General features: G+C 35.3%; 1 protein-coding gene across 17 annotated transcripts in view; it reads right to left on the reverse strand.

Annotated features, from left to right (window-relative positions):
* Positions 1–23,973, reverse strand: part of GTF2A1L (general transcription factor IIA subunit 1 like) — a 959,941-nt gene that overhangs the window by 894,694 nt on the left and 41,274 nt on the right. For 15 of the 17 annotated variants that reach the window (XR_013831083.1, XR_013831084.1, XR_013831085.1 and 12 more), the window contains 2 exons: positions 12,123–12,380; positions 11,337–11,426 (listed from right to left, as the gene is read on the reverse strand). Coding sequence is in view for 4 of the 17 variants with exons in the window: in XM_079941093.1 (XP_079797219.1) it covers positions 11,337–11,426; positions 12,123–12,380 (348 nt within the window). In the remaining 13 variants the exon portion in view is untranslated. Of the gene's footprint in view, positions 1–953; positions 3,840–11,335; positions 11,427–11,593; positions 11,637–12,122; positions 12,381–23,973 lie in introns of those variants that run through there. The other 2 variants (XM_079941091.1, XM_079941092.1) reach the window with 2 other exon arrangements.

Below are 23,973 nucleotides of genomic sequence, written 5' to 3' on the forward strand. Positions count from 1 at the left end.
CTACAGGTTTATCTTATCAAATTCTTCTTAATCTACTCCCTCCCTAATCCACTATAGTCAAGACACTGCCTTTACTTCAAATAAAGCAGGGCATAAATAATAAATATGTAACCACAATGGTTTCTCTCTTTAGACTTCTTTAGTCCCTGTCATCTGTATCACATATTTTTCGTTCTACACTGCTGGTATTATCTTTACATGTGTATCTCTTATTTCACCTACCTTATGAATTCCTTTAGTGATATACTCATCTCCTACTTCTTCATTTCTCCCACTATATCTATCCTAGTCTTGCACATGAGGTGATTAAAATTTTTAGCTGATTCACTTTTATAACTGAAATATAAAACAATCCTTGTTAAGAAGCATTTTCCTTATGAGATGGTCTCACAGAAAGTGTGTATGTTCCTAATCTGTATAATCTCTCATACATAAATCATAAAAACATCAAATGGTCAAGAAATTTATATTTCTAGCATGTATTTTTTTTACCACGTTTGACGTTATCACTTGTAGGTTGCAAAATGACTAAAAAGAGTTAATTTGGAGTAGCTCATCTAAACTTACACAATATTTTTAAAAGGCATTTTGTCCAAATGTTATAACATTTGCTATAAAGGGCCTGGTTTTAGTTTCCTCAACAATGTATTAATAAGCCCACGTGTAAATTAAGAATCTTTATGTCACTAAGATTTCAATAAATGTGTTCACAATTGGAAAGAATCTTTTCTTCAAAATGTGCAATATTTTTATTAATATCAAGTCACTTCCTAAGAGTTATTACCATGAGCCACCTATTTATAATTTAGCTTTCTAGTTACAAATAGTAAAATTTCCACCTAGCTCAGAGTATATTTACATGAAAAACAGCACAGCATTAACCTACTAACAAGAGTCAAAAGAAATTCCCCCACTAAATTCCCCTGCTCACCACCCAGTTAACCTTTGCTATTCACTCTAAGTTATTAGTTTGGCTACACAACTTAAATGACTTCAACTGAGTGCCTCAGCCAGAACTGGAGTCTCATTGCCCTATGAAGTCTGAGCTGTAACAGATAATCTTTTACACATATTATAGCACACTGAATAAAACAGGTAAAGAAGGTAATCCAGGCAGGTCAGTTGGTCAGTCCCTAAGAGACTGTGCAAACTCAAGACCTTCTTAGCCTACAGGGAGAGGTGGAAAGTATGTTAAAAAAGCACTGTAGGATGCATGCATGAGAAAAAGTTTGCGTTAGGAAATTACTATACATGATACTTACATAAATTTCATTTAACACAACAAACTAACTTCTTTCACAGAGACATTCACCACCTATAATATGATGTAGGATGACATTTGCCAAGTTATTGTATTTATAAGAACATATAACTTACTTTACGATATTTTGTTAAAATATGCAACAAGAAGTGTTAAGCTTGGACATGATAAAGAGGCTCCTGAAAGTAAAAGTAGTATCACATTAAAGCCAAGTCTCAGGTAAACTCCACCAACCTGCAGGACTTAAAGTACAATTTACTCTTTCAAAATGGATTAAGATTTGTCTCACTTTATCTTTGGCACATGGGCTAAAAATATTTTTAACTGTGAGTCATGACCCATCAGTAGGTAGTGGAATCAACTTAGTGGGCCAATACCATCAAAAAGTTTTCTGTAATGTAACAGAATAGAATCAAATACAGGAGGGACACACAAATGGGACAGTGACTTTTTTTCTCTGATAAAATGTGCCACATAAATAAAGACGGCAATATAGTAGTATTTGTGATATAATTTTTTTTTAAATCGCTAAAGCAAAGTGAGAATTTAAAATTCACAGTGGAGAGGAGGAAAGGAATTTTAGAAACAACTATTATTGCCTCTCCCAAACACTTAAACCAACATTAAACCCCAATTTCCAAGTGAATGCACCTTGTCGACAAATTCAGCAGTTAATACAGGGTGACCGGGTGAGCCTGGGGAAAAAAAAGCAGGAAGAAGAATAGAAAGTGTACCCCCTCCTCAACACTGGAGGGGGTACATTTCAGCAATGACACAAGGAATAAGTGCCCTCAGTTGCCTCCCATGTAGAAAAGATGAACATTTCATGGTAGGCAACATCCATGAGGGAACCCATAGCTCCTGGGAGTTCTCAAGAGACGGAAAAGGATTTGGAATAGCAGTGGTGGTGGTGGACAGTCACTCTGAGGATGAAGAAGGCATAGCTGGAGAATCTGGAGAGGCGACCAGCTCACTCACTAGCACTAACTGAATCCTCATGCAGCTGCCAACTTTAGGCCAAAGACAGTGTCCCACTCATGTTGTTCATGACCCAGATAAGATTTATCCAGATTTTGAGAAGACCTAACAGTAGCTGAGTCCCTTGGGTAGAACAGAACAAGTGTTGGAATAAATTAAACCCCTCCAAGTGGGGTTGCCTCTGAAAAAGAAGTGGGGAATTCACCCTGTGACCAGCCAGATCCAGGTACCTAACCCTCAAGGAGCTTTCACAGACCATAACCCACTCAATCCCAGAACTGCTTTTTGTGAGAGAATTACTACCCTGGCGAACACCATTCAGGGCCAAAACAGGGATCCTAGACTTGGATACCATGTGTACTCCACCCACTAAAAGAAGCAGAATGATGGAGAAAACGTTCCTTTGAGGAATTTGGGTCTACAAAGGAAAAGAATATTACAGAATAGGTGACTAATATGCTTTATTTTCATTGGTGTAGGAAAACGGTGCTATTTGCATTTTACATTTTGTTTTCTCTCCCTGGTTTTAAGAGTTATCCAGGTCTTCTCTTTTCAAATGAGATTGTCTCACCTAAGCAGAAGGTTCCTAAACAGAACATCTCTTCTTGACTTTTGTTTTAGAAAACCTAATCTCAATGAGGGAATTCCCTGTTAGGAAAAAAGAAGAGAGACAGTATCTTTGAGGGGTAAAGACTCTGCAAAGGGGTCTTCAACGGTAAGAAAAATAGAAAAAAAAAAAATACGGAAAGAGGGAAGAGGACAGAAGTATGAAGCAACAAGAATTAGAATGGGAACCCAACCCACTCCCTACAGTTCCCCAGGGAAATAGCAGGTACAAAGAAGAATGGCCTGGCCACATGATAAACCCAGAAAGGCTCATCCTTGGCTCTAGGGATCCTGGCCTCAGCAACTATTTTCATGTTTAGTATGAGCTCAACTGAGGCATCTGCCTCCAAGGAACCATCTGGGCTTGCACAATCAGCATACTGCTGGTGATAAGCGTAGACTGAAGATCCAGAGAAGCCTTCTTAAATATCCTGCTACTTATAAGACTCTCCAGGATCCTTTTTTTTTTCAAATATGATTTTTTTTTAATTGGAGCATAGCTGCTTTACAATATTGTGTTAGTCTCCAGGGTCTTTTGTAACATGGTTTGGTGAGAGGTGGGAAGAACACCAGCCCCGATCTAATAATTGATACTGACTTCACCATGAAGGGGAACTGGAGTCTGATTTAAATTTTACTTCAAAATTAAAGAAATATGACATTTTTTCATGCTACATCACACCCGATACATCTATGCTTTGTAATGGTATAGACAATGGGGGTTAAAAAATAAAAACCTGTTAAAACAGTTTGAAATGTAAAATGAAAGAAATGTAAAACTGTATATGTGTATTTGCATCTGAATTATAATTTTATTAAGTTCCATGCAGTGAACAACATGTGATCTAGTCCCACTGATCTTAATGATGTACTGAGCTCATCGGTTTTACCACTCTGCATCACCAACGGCTTTTGCAAATACATAGTCTCTCCCTCCAAAACACATAATACCATCTTTCAAATAGAATTTCCATTTGTTCTTGCTTCGATGAATCTGGAGGGAGAAAAACAGCCTAAATTAATTAAATTTAGAAGTCAAAGGATCATTTACATTTCTTTGCATATCCCATGAGATTATTCTGACCCTAAATGGGAGTTCTTTATAAATAAGACCCTCCTCAAGATAGTTTATTCATTCATTCAGTTCCTGTGTGTCAGGTATTGTTTTAGGCACTGGAGATCTATATTAGCTTTTTAAAAAGGAAAATATAGATATAATTTTTTAGAACAGGAAAAAAATTCCTGTCTTTGAAGAGGTTACATTTTAGTAAGGATGGGAGAAACAAACTTAATAAACACATAAACTATACAGAATATTAAAAGGTGGTTAAGTGTTATGAAAAATAGATCTGGAAAAGGAATATCACAAACACAGAGGTGGAGTTAGAATTTTAAATAGAAGAGTCAGGGTGGGCCTGACTTGTGAAGTAACATTTGAGCAAAGACTTAAAAAGAAGATATTGACTAGAGAGCATTCCAGACAAAGGGAACAGAAGTCCTGAGGAGGGGCATGCCTGGATTGCTCAAGAAAAGCAAAAAGTTCACTATGTCTGCAAAGGAATAAACAAGAGAAGATGTAGTTAATATTATCCAGAATGAAAAAATAGTGGTGTTTCATTTCTAAGAAGAAAGTCACAATAACGCACTGAGCAAGGTCTGAAAATACAACTTATAATCTATCAGATTCTATTAGCTATTCTTTGGATTCAGTAAATCAGTCTGATACAAAATTAAAACCAGAAAATCCTACTACCTTAAGAGGTAAGAAATCATACAATCATTGTTACTTCTGGGTAGACCACAAGTGACTATTTTAAAAATTTAGAAATATATGATCTGAAATCAAGGGTAAAAATTAAACCTGGGTGTTGATTGCAAATAGTCAAATCAAGGAAGAAAAGCCTGTGACTAGTATTTGGATGCATTTTGTGAAGCATAAGAAAATACAAAGGATAAACCCTCTATTTGTGTGTGGGGGAAATGGCCTGGCGACAGAAAATTTCTTTTCTGAGTTTGACTTCCAAATTTCCACTTGCACTTATCTTAAGTCTCGGGGAACACAACAGTGACAACAGAATCCTTAACAAAGATGATAAAATCTGGCCAGAATTAGGAAAAGAACAACGGTAGAAGCAGCGGCAACAACTCATCCCAGTAGCTTTATCTAGTGACTACATTATTCTAGAAATGCAACAATGGTTCAAAATTAGGAATTTACTAGTACAAACACTATATTACTAGACCTAAGGAGACAAATAATATAATCATCTTCAATGATGTTGAAAAAGCTTTTGATAAAACTCATGCATTATAGATTTTTTTTTTTAAACTAAAATAAGAAAGACTATGCCCTACAAACATACACACACACACATACCCCTACCTCAACCCAAAAGCCGTGACATACTGCTTAGTGCGGAAACCCTAAAAGTACTCCCGCTCAAGTCAGGACATAGACAAGAATACCCACTCTTAACCAACTTTTCACTCTAGAGGTACTAGCCAATACAATTAGACGAGAAGAAAGAACTACAGAGATAAATATTGGAAGAGATGAAATAAATTTGCAGATGCAATGACTGGATGTCTGAAAAACCTAAGATAATCAATTTAAAATGACTAAATAAGAAGTATTGATACAAAATTAATAAACTGAAATTCATTGCCTTCAAATACTGATATATAAGCAACAGTTAGAAGATATAAAGAGCCCGTTTACCACAGCAACAAAAGAGATAACATAATAAGGAAAAAATTTTAAAAATACTTGATCTACTGGCACCATTCAATATATCCTCTTTGAAATATTTTCCTTACTTGGCTTCTAGAACATTCTTGGCTTTCCACATGACTCTTTGGCCACTCCTTTGATTCCTCCTTCTCTCTCTTACCTCTCAATTTTAGAGCGTACCAGGACTCTTCTTTCTGTTGATATTCACTCTCTTGGTGATCTTATCTAATCTCATGGCTTTAAACATCATCTGTGTGCTGATGACTCTCCAAAATTATATCTCTAGCTCACACCTCTCCCTTAAACTCCAGATTCTCATTCAACTGCTTCAGCACCTCTTCATAAATGTCCAATAAACATCTCAAGCAAGTTTAAAACAAGGACACCATTATTCTCTCCCCCAAACCTCACAGTCTTCCGCATCTCAGTGAGGAATGGCCACTCATTCTTCTCATTCAGGCCAGAAATCTTGGACACAATCCTTACACCTCCTACTCACACCTCATATCCAGATCCATCAGTAAATGTTAGTTCTACCTACAAAGCATATTCCAACCACTTCTACCACCTCCACTACCATTACTCTTGTCTAAGCCACCATCCTCTCTCACCTGGATTAATATGTCTCATGACTAGTTTCCCTATTTTCACCCTTGTCTTCCTCTCAGTCTACTCTAAACATGGTAGCCAGTCTACTTTTACTATGGCCCTACTAAAAACATAAACCAGATATCATTTCTATGCTCAAAACTCTCCAATGACTTCTCATCCAAAAATTAAAGTCCTTAAAATGGACTATAAGATCCTGCTCTTCCCCTCACTTACTGCTCTGCTCTCCTCATTGTTCCCTGAACACACAGGTATTCGTCTACCTCAGGACTTATGTATTATTTACTGTTCCCTCTGTCTGAAATGATTACATCCAAATATCCTCATGGTTCATTCTCTTACCTCCTTTTTTTAAAAAAAGTTTTTAAATTTATTTGGTTGCACCACGTCTTAGTTGTGGCAGGCGGGCTCATTAGTTGCACCTTGCCAGCTCCTTAGTTGTGGAATGTGAACTCTTAGTTGCGGCATGCATGTGGGATCTAGTTCTCTGACCAGGGATCAAACCCAGGCCCCCTGCACTGGGAGCACGGAGTCTTAACCACTGCGCCACCAAGGAAGTCCCCTCTCTTACCTCCTTTTGATCTTTACCCAATCACGTTCTCAGTAAGGCCTCCCCTGGACATCACATCCAAAACTGCAACCTACTCCTCCTTAACATCACTAAAATACTAAATTCTATTAATTCAATGTTAATTAATTACAAGCTATTGCCCACAATGCAGTACCACAAAGAATACTATATCCATAATAGTCTAGAAAATTATCTGTGACTCTAAGAAATGCATATATAATCTAGTGTCTATACAGTACAATACACTGTTGATAGAACACAATACACTGTTTGTAAGAATCTAAAAGAACTTTCAAACCAAGACCAGTCCCTTTTCTATTACCTATTCCTTCTTATGCTTATGTTTACCAGCATCTAAACTGCCATTTTCTATCTATAAAAAATGTTATAGGAGAGAAAATTATCTTATTTTTAGAGAAAAGGATTCATTTTTTACAGCAATTCAAAGTACCATCCTCCATCTCCCCTGAGTATATTGAAATTGTTACTGAAAACAAGTCAAAGATGTAAATATGCATTAGTCATCAGGGAAATGCGAATCAAAACCACGAGATACCACTTCACACCCACTAGGATGGCTAGAATCAAAAAGTCAGATAACAAGTGTTAGTGAGAATGTAAAGCAATCTAAACCATCACACACTGCTGATGGGAATGAAAAATGGTACAGCCACCTTGGAAAACAGTCTGGTAGTGCCTCAAATTATTACCATATGACCCAGGAATTCCACTCCTAGGTATTTACCAAGAGAAATGAAAATATATATTCACAAAAAACTGGTACATGAATATTTATAGCAGAATTCTTCATAATAGCCAAAAGGTGGAAACAACTCAAATATCACTCAACAGATGAATGGATAAACAAAATGTGGTATATCCATTCAATGGACTAGTATTCATCAATAAAAAGGAATGAAGAACTGTTACAAGCTATAATATAGATGAATCTTGAAACACGGTGTGAAATAAATGAAACCAGTCATAAAAGACCACATATTATATGATTCCTTTCATATGAAACTCCAGAATAGGGAAATCTACAATGATGGAAAGTACATTAGTAGTTCCTTACTACTGGGGATGGGAGAAAGGGGGCAATATGGGAGTAAGAACTAAAGGGTATGGGCTTTCTTTCTGAGGTGATAAAAATTTTCTAAAATTGACTGTGTTAATGGTTACACATATCCATAAATATACTGAAACCACTGAATTGTACACTTTAAATAGGTGAAGTGTATAGTATGTGAATTATATCTCAAAGCTGCTAAAAAATGTAAATATGAGTAAGTTAAGAACGCAAAACTGACTACATAATCACAGTTATAGTGTTTAAAAACAAATTTAAGCTGTATTATATTTTAGTTGCTAAAGTTCAATTGCTACTAACCTAATTTTTAGGCTTGAAACCTGATAGACACCTTTAACTCTCCCTTGTCAATCATTCTCTCATGACCAACTAATCACCAAGTACCAATGATACTTTTTTAATTTTATTGAAGTACAGTTGGTTTACAATGTTGTGTTCATTTCTTCTGTACAGCAAAGTGCCTCAGTTATACACACACACACACACACACACACACACACACACACACATTCTTTTTCATATTCTTTTCCATTATGGTTTGTCACAGGATATTGAATATGGTTCCCTGTGCTATACAATAGGATCCTGTTGTATAATATTATATTATTATAATATATATATTATATTATATATATAACTGCCAACTCCCAATCCTTCCCTCCCCTACTCCCCCTCCCCCTTGTCAACCACAAGTCTGCTCTCTAACTATGAGTCTATTTTCGTTTCATAGATATAGTGATTTGTGTCATATTTTAGATTCCATATATAAGTGATATCATATGGTATTTCTTTCTCTTTCTGACTTACTTCACTTAGTATGATAATCTCTAGGTCCATCCATGTTGCTGCAAATGGCATTATTTCATTCTTTTTTATGGCTCAGTAATATTCCATTGTATATATATACCACATCTCCATTCATCTGTCGATGGACATTTAGGTTGTTTCCATGTCTTGGCAATGGTAAATAGTGCTGCTATGAACATGGGGAGGGGTGCATGTATCTTTTTGAATTAGTTTTGTTTGGATATATGCCCAGGAGTGGGATTACTGGATCATATGGCAACTCTATTTGTAGTTTTTTGAGGAACTTCCATACTGTTTTCCATAGTGGCTGCACCAATGTACATTCCCACCAACAGTGTAGGAGGGTTCCCTTTTCTCTACACCTTCTCCAGCATTTGTTATTTGTAGACTTTTTAATGATGGCTATTCTAATCGGTGTGAGGTGGTACCTCACTGTAGTTTTAATTTGCATTTCTCTAATAATTAGCAATGTTGAGCATCTTTTCACATGTCTATTGGCCATCTGCATATCTTCTTTGGAGAAGTGTCTATTTAGGTCTTCTGCCCACTTTTGGATTGGCTTGTTTGTTTTTTTGTTGTTGAGTTGAATGAACTGTTTGTATATTTTGGAAACTAAGCCCTCGTCAGTCACATTATTTGCAAATATCTTCTCCCAGTCTGTAGGTTGTCTTTTCGTTTATTTTTTTTTTTACTTAATTTTATTTTTTTAATTGAAGTATAGTTGACTTACAATGTTGTGCCAATCTCTGCTGTACAGCAAAGTGACTCAGTTATACACATATAGACATTCTTTTTTTTTAATTCTTTTCCATTATGGTTTATCACAGGATATTGAATATAGTTCCCTGTGCTATACAGTAGGACCTTTTTGTTTATCTTTTCATTTTATTTATGGTTTCCTTTGCTGTGCAAAAGCTTGTAAGTTTGATTAGGTCCCACCTGCTTATTTTTGCTTTTATTTCTATTGCCTTGGGAGACTGACCTAAGAAAACATTGGTACAATTTATGTCAGAGAATGTTTTGCCTATGTTTTCTTCTAGGAGTTTTATGGTGTCTTGTCTTATATTTAGGCCTTTGAGCCATTTTGAGTTTATTTTTGTGTATGGTGTGAGGGTGTGTTCTAACTTCATTGACTTACATGTGGCTGTCCAACTTTCCCAACGCCACCTGCTGAAGAGACTGTCTTTTCCTCAGTGTATATTCTACCAAACATACAAAGAAGAACTTATACCAATCCTTCTCAAACTCTTCCAAAAGATTAAAGAGGAAGGAACTCTCCCAAAAATAGTTCATGAAGCCACCATCACCCTGATACCAAAACCAGACAAAGACAACTACCAAAAAAGAAAATTACAGGCCAATATCTTTGATGAATATAGATGCAAAAATTCTCAACAAAATATTAGCCAACTGAATCCAACAACACATAAAAAAGGTCATATACCATGACCAAGCTGGATTCATGCCAGGGTCACCAGGATGGTTCAACATTCACAAATCAATCAATGTGATACACCCCATCAACAAAAAAAAAGGACAAAAACCACACGATCATCTCAATAGATGCAGAAAAAGCATCTGGTAAAATTCAACACCCATTCATGATTAAAAAACCCTTAGGAAAGTGGTATAGAGGGAACATATCTCAACATACTAAAAGCAATTTATGACAAACCCACAGCCAATATAATACTCAAAGGTGAAAAGCTAAAAGCCTTCCCACTAAAATCTGGAACAAGACAAGAATGCCCACTCTCACCACTTCTCTTCAACATAGTATTGGAAGTCCAATGATTTCTTCCACCATAATCTCTAACTCTTCCATGTTCTATGCTGCCATCCTTAGTCTGGGCTCTGTTACTTTATGTGCTATCCCTGTTCTTCTTACTATTTGCCTCTTCCAAATTAGCAAACAATGCCAGTTTTTAAACCCAATTACAATTTTCTCAATATCATCCTCATAAGGTTAATGTCCATCAAATCAAGTTTGAACTTCCCCTACCAGGATTCTGGATTTTCCAATCTGCTCCCACCTCTGTCCACCACCCAGCCTCATTTCCTAACACATTCAAAAGGAAAACACCTCATTCAAGGCAGAGCTGTCTCTTCACTGTCCCTTATAAATTCTACATGCATTCATTTCTCTGCCTTTTATCAGGCTACTCTACTCTGAATGCCTACTCTCCACACTTATCTATATCCTACAAATCATTCAAGATCTATTTCAAAGCCCCACATCACCCATGAAGGATTTGTGGAGAACTCCAACTACAAAGGATTTCTTGCATTTCCTAGCCCCTTTTAGGACTAACTGTCTGTGCCACTCATCTTAGCATTTGATTTATATGCCATGTATTTTAGTATTTGATTTACCTGTCACGTATTTTAGCTTTTGATTTACCTACTATCTTATTGTATGCCATTCTATTATTCCATACAGAAACACCTTTCTTCAATAAGACTATCACCTCCATAAGACAAGGCCTATCACTTTTTTGGTATCACCAAGACCACACAGCACAGTGTTAGACCCAAAATATCCTCCCAAATTTATAGAATTACTTAGCTATTTTGAGATTAATTTAACTGAACAGTAACTGATCATCACATTTCCCATTATTTTGTTCATTTTCTACTATAAATGCAATTAATAAACCTAAAGTCTAAAAGGTGAATACAGTACCTTTTCATACTGACAGACAATTACATTATCTGTGTCAAACAGGTCCGGCACATCCTGCTCACTAACATCATCCCCAGAATTTAAAGGGTCCTAAAGATGAAAGATACTCACATTAATGAATTTCATGATGCTTTGAATTTTTTAAAGACAGAGGGACATATTCTCTCCCTCCAAGGACACAGAATAGTACTGTATTTAAAAGTAAAACAGCCTGAGTTTGAATCCCAACTTAGTCACTCAATAACCACAAGACTGACCTTTGGCAAGCTACTAAAACTCCTTGTATCTCAGTTTTCTCATCTGCAAAATGAGGACAGTAATAAGACTCATAAAACCCATAAGGCAGTGGTAATGTTAAATAACAAAAGGCAGTAAGATTTAGTATGGTACCTGGCACATATGTACGGCACCATAAACGATAGTTAATACATACCACTTACATGCTTCTTAATTATCACATTCCACAAAGATTTCACAGCATTTATTAGGATTAGAGCAGATATGATATGCTTCTACCCTAGCTGCCCTCTTTACCTCCACTCCCATCCCTTAAACCTCTCACTACCTCTAGTTAAGACCAACAAATATAGTAGCTGATTCCTAAATACTTAATACTGAGTTAAATTACAGTTTAAGATTAAAAGTGTAAATACTAGATACAAATAAGTCTCATTTTAAAGACAAAAGACAGGATTAACCTTAATTGTTATTCCTCTTGGTTCCAAAGTATATTAAAGTACAAATGCTATAAATTTTTAAAAGTTTCAGCTCAAAAATAATCCTCACCTCTTCCACAAGGTCTACTTGAGGGTCTTCATTATCACTACTGTTGGCCATTGAATCTTCATTTGATATACTGCTGGCTTCTTCAAATACCTTCAGGTCTCCCGCATCAGTAATCCCTAGAAATTTGTTCTCATCTACATCTCTCGTACTTCCTATTTCATCACTGGAAGCTGTATCTCCAGTTCCATCTATTTGAATTATCTCGTTAATATCATCATCAGTTACCTGAAGGCTTAAATCCATCTGAGAATTAGAATCCTAAAAAGAGAAATAAATGCAATAAAGTTTTTTCCTGTCAAACAACGTATATAAAACATTGGATCACACAAAATATAAAATTACTTAAACAGTTCACAAGTGGCCTCTGAAAACATATTCCTTCCCTGTCAGATGATATTCCCTAATTTTGAATTTTAGAACACTCCTAGCATTTCTGTATAAGATGGGAATAACTTTTAAGTTGTAAATAAAGTAAACCCACTTACGGTCATACATAGACAGCAAATCAGTTGACTGTTTTCAGATAATGTTTACCAGTTTTTATACATACTATCTTAAGTTTATATACCTCTTAGGTTTTAACTATTTTATTTTAAACAATAATTCAATGAAGTAGAAAGGACAAGTGACATCATGCTCAATGGATAAATAAAAAATATAAAGGATTGTACTAACTAGAATAAACCAAATACAAAAAGGACAAATATAAATCAAAACTGACAGAACTGAAAAGATTAACAGACAAATTCACAAACATAGTTGGAGAATTCAGCATTCTTCTTCTTACTAATCAATAAAAAAAGCAGACTGAAATTCAGTAAGAATGTAGAAGCACTGAACAACACAATCAACCAGCATAACCTAATTGGCATTTATAGAATACTCCACCCCCAAAGAGCCAAATGCACATTCTTTTCAAGAGCACACAGAATGTTCACCAAGATGGACCACATTCTGGATCATAAAACAAATCTTGGCAACTTTAACACATACAAAGTATGTTCTCTTAGCACAAAGGAATTAAACCAGAAATCAGTAACAGAAAAATCTGGAAAATCCTCAAATATTTACAAATTAAACAACACACTTTTAAATACACATGGGTCAAAGAAGAAGTCACAAGGGAAATTAAAACATAATTTTAATTGAATGCAAACAAAAACATTACATTTCGAAACCTGAGATGTAGCTAAAGCAGTGCCTAGAGGGAATTTATAGCATTGCATGACTATATAAGAGAAGAAGCAAGTCTCAATCACTGGCCTAAAATTCCACCTTAAGAAACTAAAAAAGAGAAGATCAAATTAAGTTCATAGCAAATAAGGAAATAAAAAGAAAAATACATGAAACTGAGAACAGAAAAAGTCAATTAGACCAAAAGTTCATTCCTTGAAAAGATGAATAAAAATGAAAAAACGTAGCCAGACTAACAAAAAGAGAAAAGAAATGATATTACTAATTAAGGATAGGGTGTCACCATAGATCCCCAAAACATTAAAAGGATAAGGAAACTGTTTTAGATCATTTGGGCTGCTATAACAAAATACCATAAGCTAGGTAGCTTATTAACAATGGAAATTTATTTTTCACAATTCTGGAGGCTGAGAAGCCTGAGATCAAGGCACCAGCAGATCTGGTATCTGGTAGAGCCCACTTTCTGGTTCACAGACGATGGCTTCTCACTGTGTCCTCATATGGCAGAGGGGCTAGGGAGCCCTGTGGGGTCGCTTATAAGGTAACTAATCCCATTAATTGAAGACTCCATCCTCATGACCTAATCGCCTCCCAAAGGCCCCACCTCCTAATTACCATCACCTTTTGGGGGTTAGGATTTCAACATATTAATTTGGGGGTTACATAAACATTCAGACTGATGTAAGGCAATTTACAAAAATTGTATGGCTGTATAGTAGCAATAAACAATTGGAAACTGAAATTAAATAACAGCACTATTTAAAGCAGCAAGAGAAAAGCAACTCATCACATACAAAGGATCCTCGGTAAGATAACAAGCAGATTTCTCACCAGAAACTTTGAAAACAAAAAGGCAGTGGTATGACATATATTTAAAGTGCTGAGGGACTTCCCTGGTGGTCCAGTGGTTAAGATTCCATGCTTCCAATGCAGGGGGCATGGGTTCGATCCCTGGTCAGGGAACTAGGATCTCACGTGCCACGTGGTGTGGCCAAAGAAAAAGAAAAAAAATGAAGTGCTGAAAGAAAAGACTAAACTAGGAATTCTATATCTGGGAAACTGTCCTGCAAATAAGGCATTTCCAGGTAAAAGCTGAAGGAGTTTATTACTACTAGGTCTACTCTACAATAAATACTAAAGGGAGTCCTTTAAATTGGCATGAAAGGAAGCTAGACAGTAATCTGAAGCCACACAAAAATATAAAGTTCTCTGGTAAAGATAAATACAATGACAAATATAAAAACCAGTATTATCATATTTTGGTTTGTTAACTGTACTTTTTAGTCCTCTATGAGATTTAAGAGATAAGAGCATTAAAAACTATAATTATAAATCTATATCGAGTACACAATATATAAAGACATAATTTGGGACATCAATGATATAAAGTGGGGGAGGGTAGAGCTGAAAAGAAGCAGAGTTTTTATATAAAATTAAAGGTGAGTTGGTATCAGTTCAAAATAGATTATTACAACTTTAAGATGCTATAAGTAATCTCCATGATAACCACAATGAAAATACCTATAGAGAACACACAAAAGGAAATGAGAAAACAATCAAAATGTGTCATTACAAAAAAACTACACACAAAAGAATGTAATAAGGGAGGAAATAAGGGAGAAAATAAGGGACAAGAAAGCTAAAAGACACACAGAAAACAAAATAGCAAGAGTAACCTCTCCCCTATTAGCAATTACTTTAAATGTAAATGGATTAAACTCCCCAACCAAAAGCAACAGACTGGCAAAATGGATAAACAGTATCCAGTTACATGCTGTCTACCAGAGACTCACCTTAGGTCTAAGGACACACAAGGTTGAAAGTAAAATGATGGAAAAAGATATTCCATGCAAATAGTAACCACAAGAGTTGGGGAAACTATGCTAATAACAGACAAAATAGACTTTAATTCAAATACTGTTACAAGAAACAAAAAAAACATTATATAATGATAAAAGAATTAATTCACCAAGAAGATATAACAATTACAAATATATATGCACCGAACATCAGAGCTCCTAAATATATGCAACAAAAAGGGAGAAATAGCTCTGCAGTAATAGTAGGAAACTTTAATACTCCACTTTCAATAATGAATAGAACCACCAGACAAAATATCAATAAGGAAATAAAGAACTTGAGCATGACAGACTAACTGTACCTAACAAACATATACAAAACATGCAAAATAGCAGGATACACATTTTTCTCAAGTACACACAGAATGTTCTCCAGGATAGGCCATAAATTAGGCCACAGAACAAATCTTAGTATTTAAAAGGACTGAAATCATACAAAGTATCTTTTCTGATCACAATGGAATGAAACCAGAAATTAACAGCAGAAGGAAAACTGGAAAATCCACAAGATGTAGAAGTTAAATAACAGTCTCAAAAAAAAAAAAAAATCAATGGGTCAAAGAAGAAACAAAAAACAACTCAAAATCTTTTGTCAAAAGATAAAAAAATATCTCGAGACAAATGAAAACACAGCATACCAAAACATATGGGATTCTGCAAACGAAGTGCTAAGACAGAAATTTATAGCTGTAAATGCTCATATTAAAAAAGGAGAAAGATCTCATATTAACAACCTTAAGGAACTAGAAGAAGAACAAATAAAGCCAAAGCTAGTAGAAGGAAGGAAATAATAGCAATTAGGGCAGAGATAAAGTAAAGAATAGAAAAACAATAGAGAAACTAAACAAAACCAAAAAAGATCAATAAAATTTATAAACCTTTGGCTAGATTGATGAAGAAAAAAAGAGAGAAGACTCAAATAACTAAAATCAGAAATAAAGAAACTTTACTAGTGATTTTACAGGAATAAAAAGAATTATAAGACTAACTGTATGTCAACAAACTGGATAACCCAGGTGAAATGAACTAATTCCTAAAAACACAAAACCTACCAAGACTGAATCATGAAGAAGGAGAAAATATTAATAGACTTATAACCAGTAATGAGATTCAATTAGTCATCAAAAACCTCTCAGCAAAGAAATGCCCAGGACCAGATGGCTTCACTAAAGAATTCTACCAAACACTCAAAGAAGAATTAACACCAATCCTCAAAAATCTTCAACAAGGGAATTATCTGGCAGTCCAGTGGCTAAGACTTTGCACTCTCACTGCGAGGGCCCAAGTTCAGTCCCTGGTCAGGGAACTAAGATCCCACAAGCCACACAACATGGCCAAAAAAAAAAAAAAAAAATCCTCAACAAAATATTAACAGAATTCAACAGCACATTAAAAGGATCATACACCATGACCAAATGAGATTTATTCCTGAAATGCAAAAGTGGGTCAACATATGAAAAATCAATGTAATACAACACATTAACACACTGAAGAGGGGAAAAAACAACAATCACCTAAACTAATGCAAAAAAAGCATTTGACAAAATTCAACACCCTTTCATGATTTAAAATAAAAACAAACACTCAAACTAGGAATAGAAAGAAATTACCTCAACATAATAAAATTGACCTATGAGAAACTCTCAGCTAACAGCATATTCAATGGTGAAAACTGAAAGCTTTTCCTCTAAAATCAGGAACAAGGCATGGATGCCCACTCTTGCCACTTCTATTCAACATAGTACTAGAAGTCCTAGCTAGGGCAATTAAGCAAGATAAAGAAATAAAAGGCATCTGAATTAAAAAGGAAGTAGTAAAACTGGCTCTGTTTGCAGATGACATAATGTTCTATGTACAAAACCCCCAAAATTCCATACACACACAAAAATGTTAGAACTAATGAATTCAGCAAAATGTACAAAATACAAAACAACATACAAAAATCAGTTGCATTTCTATACACTAACAATTAACAACCTGAAAACAAAGTTAAGAAAGCAATTCCATTTACAAAACCACCAAATAGAATACTTAGGAGTAAACATAACCAAGGAGGAAAAAGACTTGTTCACTAAAAACTACAAAACATTGCCAAAAGGAGTTAAAAATGATACAAATAAATGGGAAGACATTCCATGTTTATGGATTAGAAGAGTTAATATTATTAAAATGTTGATACTACCCAAAGACAACTAAGATTCACTGCAATCCCTATCAAAATCCAAATGACATTTTTGGTGCGAATGGAATAGTAAAGCATCTTGAAATTCATATGGAATCTCAAGGGACCCTGAATAACCAAAACAATCTTGAAAAAGAAAACACAGTTGGAGGTCCCATTCATCCTGATTTCAAAGCTTGCTACAAAACTACAGTAGTCAAAACAGTGTATTTGCATAAAGACAGACAAAAGACCAATAGAACAGAGAGATCAGAAATAAACTCTCACATATATGATCAAATGATCTTCTACAAAAGTGACAACACCATTCAACAAAGGACAATCTTTTCAACAAATGCTAAGAAAACTATATATCCACATGCAAAAGAATGAAGTTGGTTCCCTACCTTACACCATATACAAAAATTAACTCAAAATGGATTAAAAAGTTAAACGTAAGAGCTAAAACTACAAAACTCTTAGGAAAAAAATCATAGAGGAGAATCTTCATGACACTGAATTTGGGAATAATTTCTTAGATATGATACCAAAAGCATAGGCAAAAAAAAAAAAAAGATAAAATGGACTTCATCGAAATTAAAACCTTTGTGCATCAAAGGACACTATCAACAAAGTGAAAAGGTAACCCACAAGATGGGAGAAAATATGTGCAAATCATATATCTGATGAGTTAATATCCATCAATATTAATCAATATTAACTCATCAATATGAGTTAATATTATAATTTAAAATAAATTAAAATATATTTTAAAACGCCTACACTCAACAACAAAACGAAAAACTTGATTTAAAAATGCGCAAAGAACATAGACATTTCTCCAAAGAAAATATACAAATGGCAATAAGCACATGAAAAGATGTTCAGTATCACTAATCATTAGGGAAATGCAAATCCAAACCACAGTAAGATACCACCTCATACCCATTAGGATGGCTATTATCAAAGAAAAAAAACAAACAGAAAATAAGTGTTGGTGAGAACGTGGAGAAATTGTGCACTGCTGGTGGGAATGTAAAATGGTGCAGCTGCTATGGAACACTACAGTAGTTCCTTAAAAAATTATAAACAGAATTGTCATATGACCCAGCACCATATCTGGCTACATATTTGAAAGCAGGGAATCAAGGAGATATTTGTATACCCAAGTTTACAGTAGCATTAGACACAACTGTCAAAAGGTATAAGCAATCCAAGTGTTCATGGATGGATGAATGAATTAACAAAATACAGTATATATACACAATGGAATGTTATTTAAGCATAAAAAGGAAGAAAATTCTAATATATGCTACAACATGGATGAACAAGAGACATTATGCTAAGTGAAAAGGGACACAAAAGGACAAATACTATTTGACCTCCTGCTTTGAGATACCTATAGTCAAATTCATAGAGACAGAAAGTAGAATGGTAGCTGCCAGGGGCTGGGGGAAGATACAAATGGGAAGTTATTGTTCAATGGGTACAGAATTTCAATTTGGGAAAATAAAAAATGTTCCAGAGATGGATGGTGAGGACTGTTGCACAAGAATGTGACTGCACCTAATGCCACTGAACTGTGCAGTAAAAAATGGTTAAAAGGTAAATTTTTACAACAGACAAAATCAATGGTGTAAACTGTCAAGTATGTGATAAAACTGATAAAGAGTGCTGGTGGCAGGAAAAATTGCACAACCTCTTGAAACTATTGTGGCAATGTACTTGAAGAACCACGGAAATTTTTAGCTTTTTTCCTCAATAATCCTACCTTTGAAAATAATATTTTTAAAATTAATGCAAATGAAGCTTAAAATATAAATAACGTTGTGCTTTATGGTGTGTATTATTATTTATGACAGCACCCAAAACCATGAAACACTTAGATAAAAATAGAGTATGTGCAATATATGTATGTTGAGAACTATAAAACTTTAAAAGTCAAAGACCTAAATAAAAAATGTAGCAATAAATTGGAACACTCATTGTGAAGATGTCAATTCTCCCCTTGTTGATCTATAGATCCAACAAAACCCGTATCAGAATCCCAGCAGCTTTTTTTGTAAAAAATGACAAGCTCATTCTAACATTTATATGGAAAAGCAAAGAATTAGAATAACCAAAATAACTTTGAAAAAGAATAAAGTTAAGAAACTCGGGGCTTCCCTGGTGGCGCAGTGGTTGAGAATCTGCTCGCCAATGCAGGGGACACGGGTTCGAGCCCTGGTCTGGGAGGATCCCACATGCCGCAGAGCAACTAGGCCCGTGAGCCACAACTACTGAGCCTGCGCAACTGGAGCCTGTGCTCCGCGACGAGAGAGGCCACAACAGTGAGAGGCCCGCGCACCACGATGAAGAGTGGCCCCCACTTCCCACAACTAGAGAAAGCCCTCGCACAGAAACAAAGACCCAACACAGCAAAAATAAATTAATTAATTAATAAACTCCTACCCCCAACATCTTCTTAAAAAAAAAAAAAACAAGAAACTCACACTCTCTGATGTCCAGACTTACTACAAAGCTGACATAATCAAGACAGTGTGGTGCTAGTGAAAAGATAGACACATGAATTAATGAAACAGAGTGGAAGTCCAGATATAAACCAACATACATTATGATAACTGATTTTCATTAAAGGTGAACGTGCTTTAAACACTCAATGTGATTTAGGCAACTCAATGGAGACAGGGTAGTCTTTTTAACAAATAATGCTAAAACAACTGAATAGCCATCCATATGCAAAAAAAAAAAAACCCTAAACCCTAACCTTGCACTATACACAAAAATTAACTCAAAAACGGATCACAGTCCTAAATGTAAAATCCATAAAGTTTTTAGAAGCATTCAATGATCTTCACAACCTTTGGTTAGATAAGACACATTAGCAGAAATCAAAAGGAAAAAAGAATAAATTAGACTTCATCAAAATCACAAACTTCTCTCCTAAAGACAGCGTTAAATAGCAAGGACATGAAGCAACTACAACTCTTACCCACTGGGAGCAGAAATTTGCATTCCACCATACACTGCTGCTGGGAATACAGCCACTTTGGAAATGAGTTTGGCAGTTTCTTATAAGCATACAGGTATCATATGACCTAGAAATCCCACTCCTAGGTATTTACTCGAAAGTAAAGAAAACCTAAGTCCACACCAAAAAGGAAGGAAGGGAGGGAGCGAGAGAGAAAGGAAGGGAGGAAACCCACAAACCCACACATGAATGTTTTTAGGGGATTCGTTCACAAAAGCCCAAACTGGAAACATCCAAATGTCCAAATGGTGAATGGATAAACAAATTGTGGCACAATGGAATATACTAATATATGCAAAAACATGAATGAACTGCGAATATATCATATTAAAGTTACATAATGCATGATTCCATTTGTTTGACATTCTGAAAAAGGCAAGCCTATACCAAAAGAAAACACATCAGTGAGTGCCAGGGACCAGATGTGAAGGGAGGGTATTGGCTACACAGGGGCCTAAGGGACCTCTTTGGGGTGATGGAAATGTTCTGTATCTCAACTGTGATACTGGTTATATAACTCCAAGTGTTTTGTCAAAATTCATAAGTACATCTAAAAACTGTACACCTAAATAAAGGTGAACTTTACTGTATGTAGATACTACCCCAATAAATCTAATTGTGTGAAAAGTAAATTATGGTAAGGTTAGTCCTGGGCCTAATCACATGTTGGAATTGGCTTTTCATGTTAATAGCAACAAGTACTGAAAACCTTACACCGCAAGATCTTTTGTTACAAAATGAATCAGCGCTCCCATGGTACTTTACCAGATTAGTATAAGCTTATTAAGGAATATTAAAGATTCCAGGACTCTTGTAATTGAATTCACGTAGCATCATCTTATTTTACCTATGTCAGTGAGGTCCTCTTTATTCTGGGAAAAGAGTAAGATTACAAATCCAAATTTAATATCAATAACTGCAAAAGAGTTTCGTCACTCTCAACTTCTTTCTTCAGAAGCACTTCCACCAAGCATGAGAAAGTTCATATGATTATCTGACTCCAATCTCCTTTTCCAAGGTGGTAGTTTAACCAAAATAGCAGGCAGTTTTGCAGCAACATCCATAATTGATACCACAGGCCCATGAATAGGAAGATTTAAGCCTTTCATATGGCAAACATCCACTACATAGATCAATGAACTCCTCCAAGTCAAATTGTTATTAGGAGGTTTCCACTGTCTCTCAACAATAGTTAATGTCTCCCCAAGGATCAATTAAGGGCTTCAAGTACTGTCCTCTGAAAAGTCATAAAAAATTTGCATAAAAAAGAATAGAACATTTTCCCCACACTTTTTGACAAATGTCTTGGAAAAGATAATGACTGGAAATTAAATTGGAAATCATTAAATCAATTTAAATCATTAAATTGGAAAATTTAATAATTCAATTAAATTCGAATGCATTTGAGTGTCACGGCAGCCGACAATACTTCTTTTAGAATTATTGGCTGGGTCTCAGCACTAAGGTATGCCATGTGCTGAAACAGACATTGAAATACTCTCTCCACTGAAGCAGCAAAACCATGTGTTGCCAAGCATCTCAGGGGCTCCATCAGTACAGAGAGTACCAAATTCTGTTAATCTATAAAAACTTCATTATTACAAAGATGTCAGTTTCCAGTTTCAAAAAAAGGTCTCACAACACAGGAATTTTTTACTGTGCCAATGTGCAAACATGATTAAAATCAGATGTCGGCTGCCCTGAGAAGTACTGGTATTTTTATCCTGCTGAATGTTAAAGAAAAGTCACTGCTGATTCTTCTATGAGTTCTCGCTGAACGTGAAGAAATGTCAACAGTTCTAGTGCAGAGACATCATCTGACAGAAGCACTGCTTTAGTTTTCTTTCTCTGCTCTAAACAAACCAGCTCAATGATTTCCAAGATTCTCAGCTTCACCCAAGGTCTTTTCAATTGCATACAGCTTCTGTGACTGGGCAGTACAATGAGCAAATGCATAGGACGCTTCAAGATAAAGCTTTATTTGCCAAATACAGCTTCCAACCTTTTCAACTTAAGCTTTCCCCTAATGAAAGGACAATATTTTTCTAATGGTTGGTAAGGACTGATACAACTTCATACGCATATGTGGGAATAAAGATAAAACAGGAGAAGCCTAAGCTATAACATATTTTCTCTTCACATTTTCAAACTAAACTATGTGAAATTCAGTTGCCTATAATCATAATGGAAGGGTACATCTTTAATTCTTAACAGAAACTTAATCCAGCTATCTCCCACAACATAATGGCAATAATGATTATATATTACCTAACCACGTAAGTAGCATCCCATGCCACTCTACTCTTATTTGGGATGAAATATACCTCAACATATTCTGACAAATACAAAAAAAAAGTATCTTGTTAAATTGGCTTTTTTCCTCTAAAGAAACAAAAATGTCATGTATCTTGTTAAATTGGTTTTTTTCCTCTAAAGAAATAAAAATGTCACATACCTGGTTTAAAAATCTGATTTAGAGATATTCATTTAGAAGTAGCATACAGTGACTCAAAAATTATGTGCTCAATTAACTGAATCATGAATTCAAATAACTATTGGTATGATATTTTATCTTTTAGAAGAGTATCAGAATGGATTGGAAAATAAAAGCTCTTAAAGTTATATATTCTCTAATCCCCTCACTCCATCCATTTTTCATTCATAAATTGATATTTAGCTAGATCAGTCGTTCTTAATCTTAACTATGTATTACAATCACCTCAGAAAACTCCAACAATAGTAAGTGGACCGCACTCCAGACCAATTAGATCCATATCCCTTGGGGCAGACTTGAACATTTTTTTAATGCCCCAATAATTCTAATATTTAGCCAGAGTTGAGAACTATTGAGCCAAGTAAACTAGTCATAGATCCTCTTCTTTTAAAGAGAATATATATATGAATATATGTGTGTGTGTGTGTATGTGTGTGTGTATTCTTAAGGTGTTGGGTATACAAAGATTAATAAAATGTACCTCTCAATGCACACAGGACATTTTAATGCATCTCTTAACTACATTATGACGGATACACACATAAGGTGCTATGATAACACAGAAGAGATACATCCAACCTAATAATGAAAGGGGAGAGGGCAGATAGAAAGGTATTAAGTAAGATTTCTGGAGGAAGTAATAAATGGGTAAGTAGGAATTAACTTTGTTGTTTCCTGCCTCTCTTTGCTTTTGTTATCCCCTCTGCTTTGTGCCTAGCTTTTCTGCCGCCATCCTTTCTTGTGGTTAACACAGATCATTGCTCACAGTTTGTTGTTACCAATAAAGTAGTAGGCATGAAATAAAGAGCAAATGAGAAACTCTGGCCAAAAAAGAACATGGAGGTCCTCGTATGCCACATTAAGAATACTGACCTAAAAAAAAACAGACTGCCAGATATTTCTCAGGCAAAGATAGGTTTATTCAGGATCAGCAGAAATGTGGGGTGTGCAACCATGGCGAGCCACATGCAAGTCCCCTCGAAGGAAGAACGCTTATATAGAGAAGAAAAGGAAGTTGGGAGGGCTACAGTAAACAGAGTCCACAGCTCTTCATTGGTTAAGTTGTTGTCAGGATAGAAGCGGAATCTTCTACTTGGGCTCTGCTATTGTCA

This window comes from Stenella coeruleoalba, assembly GCF_951394435.1.
Source record: "Stenella coeruleoalba genome assembly, chromosome: 13".
Lineage (NCBI taxonomy): Eukaryota > Metazoa > Chordata > Mammalia > Artiodactyla > Delphinidae > Stenella > Stenella coeruleoalba.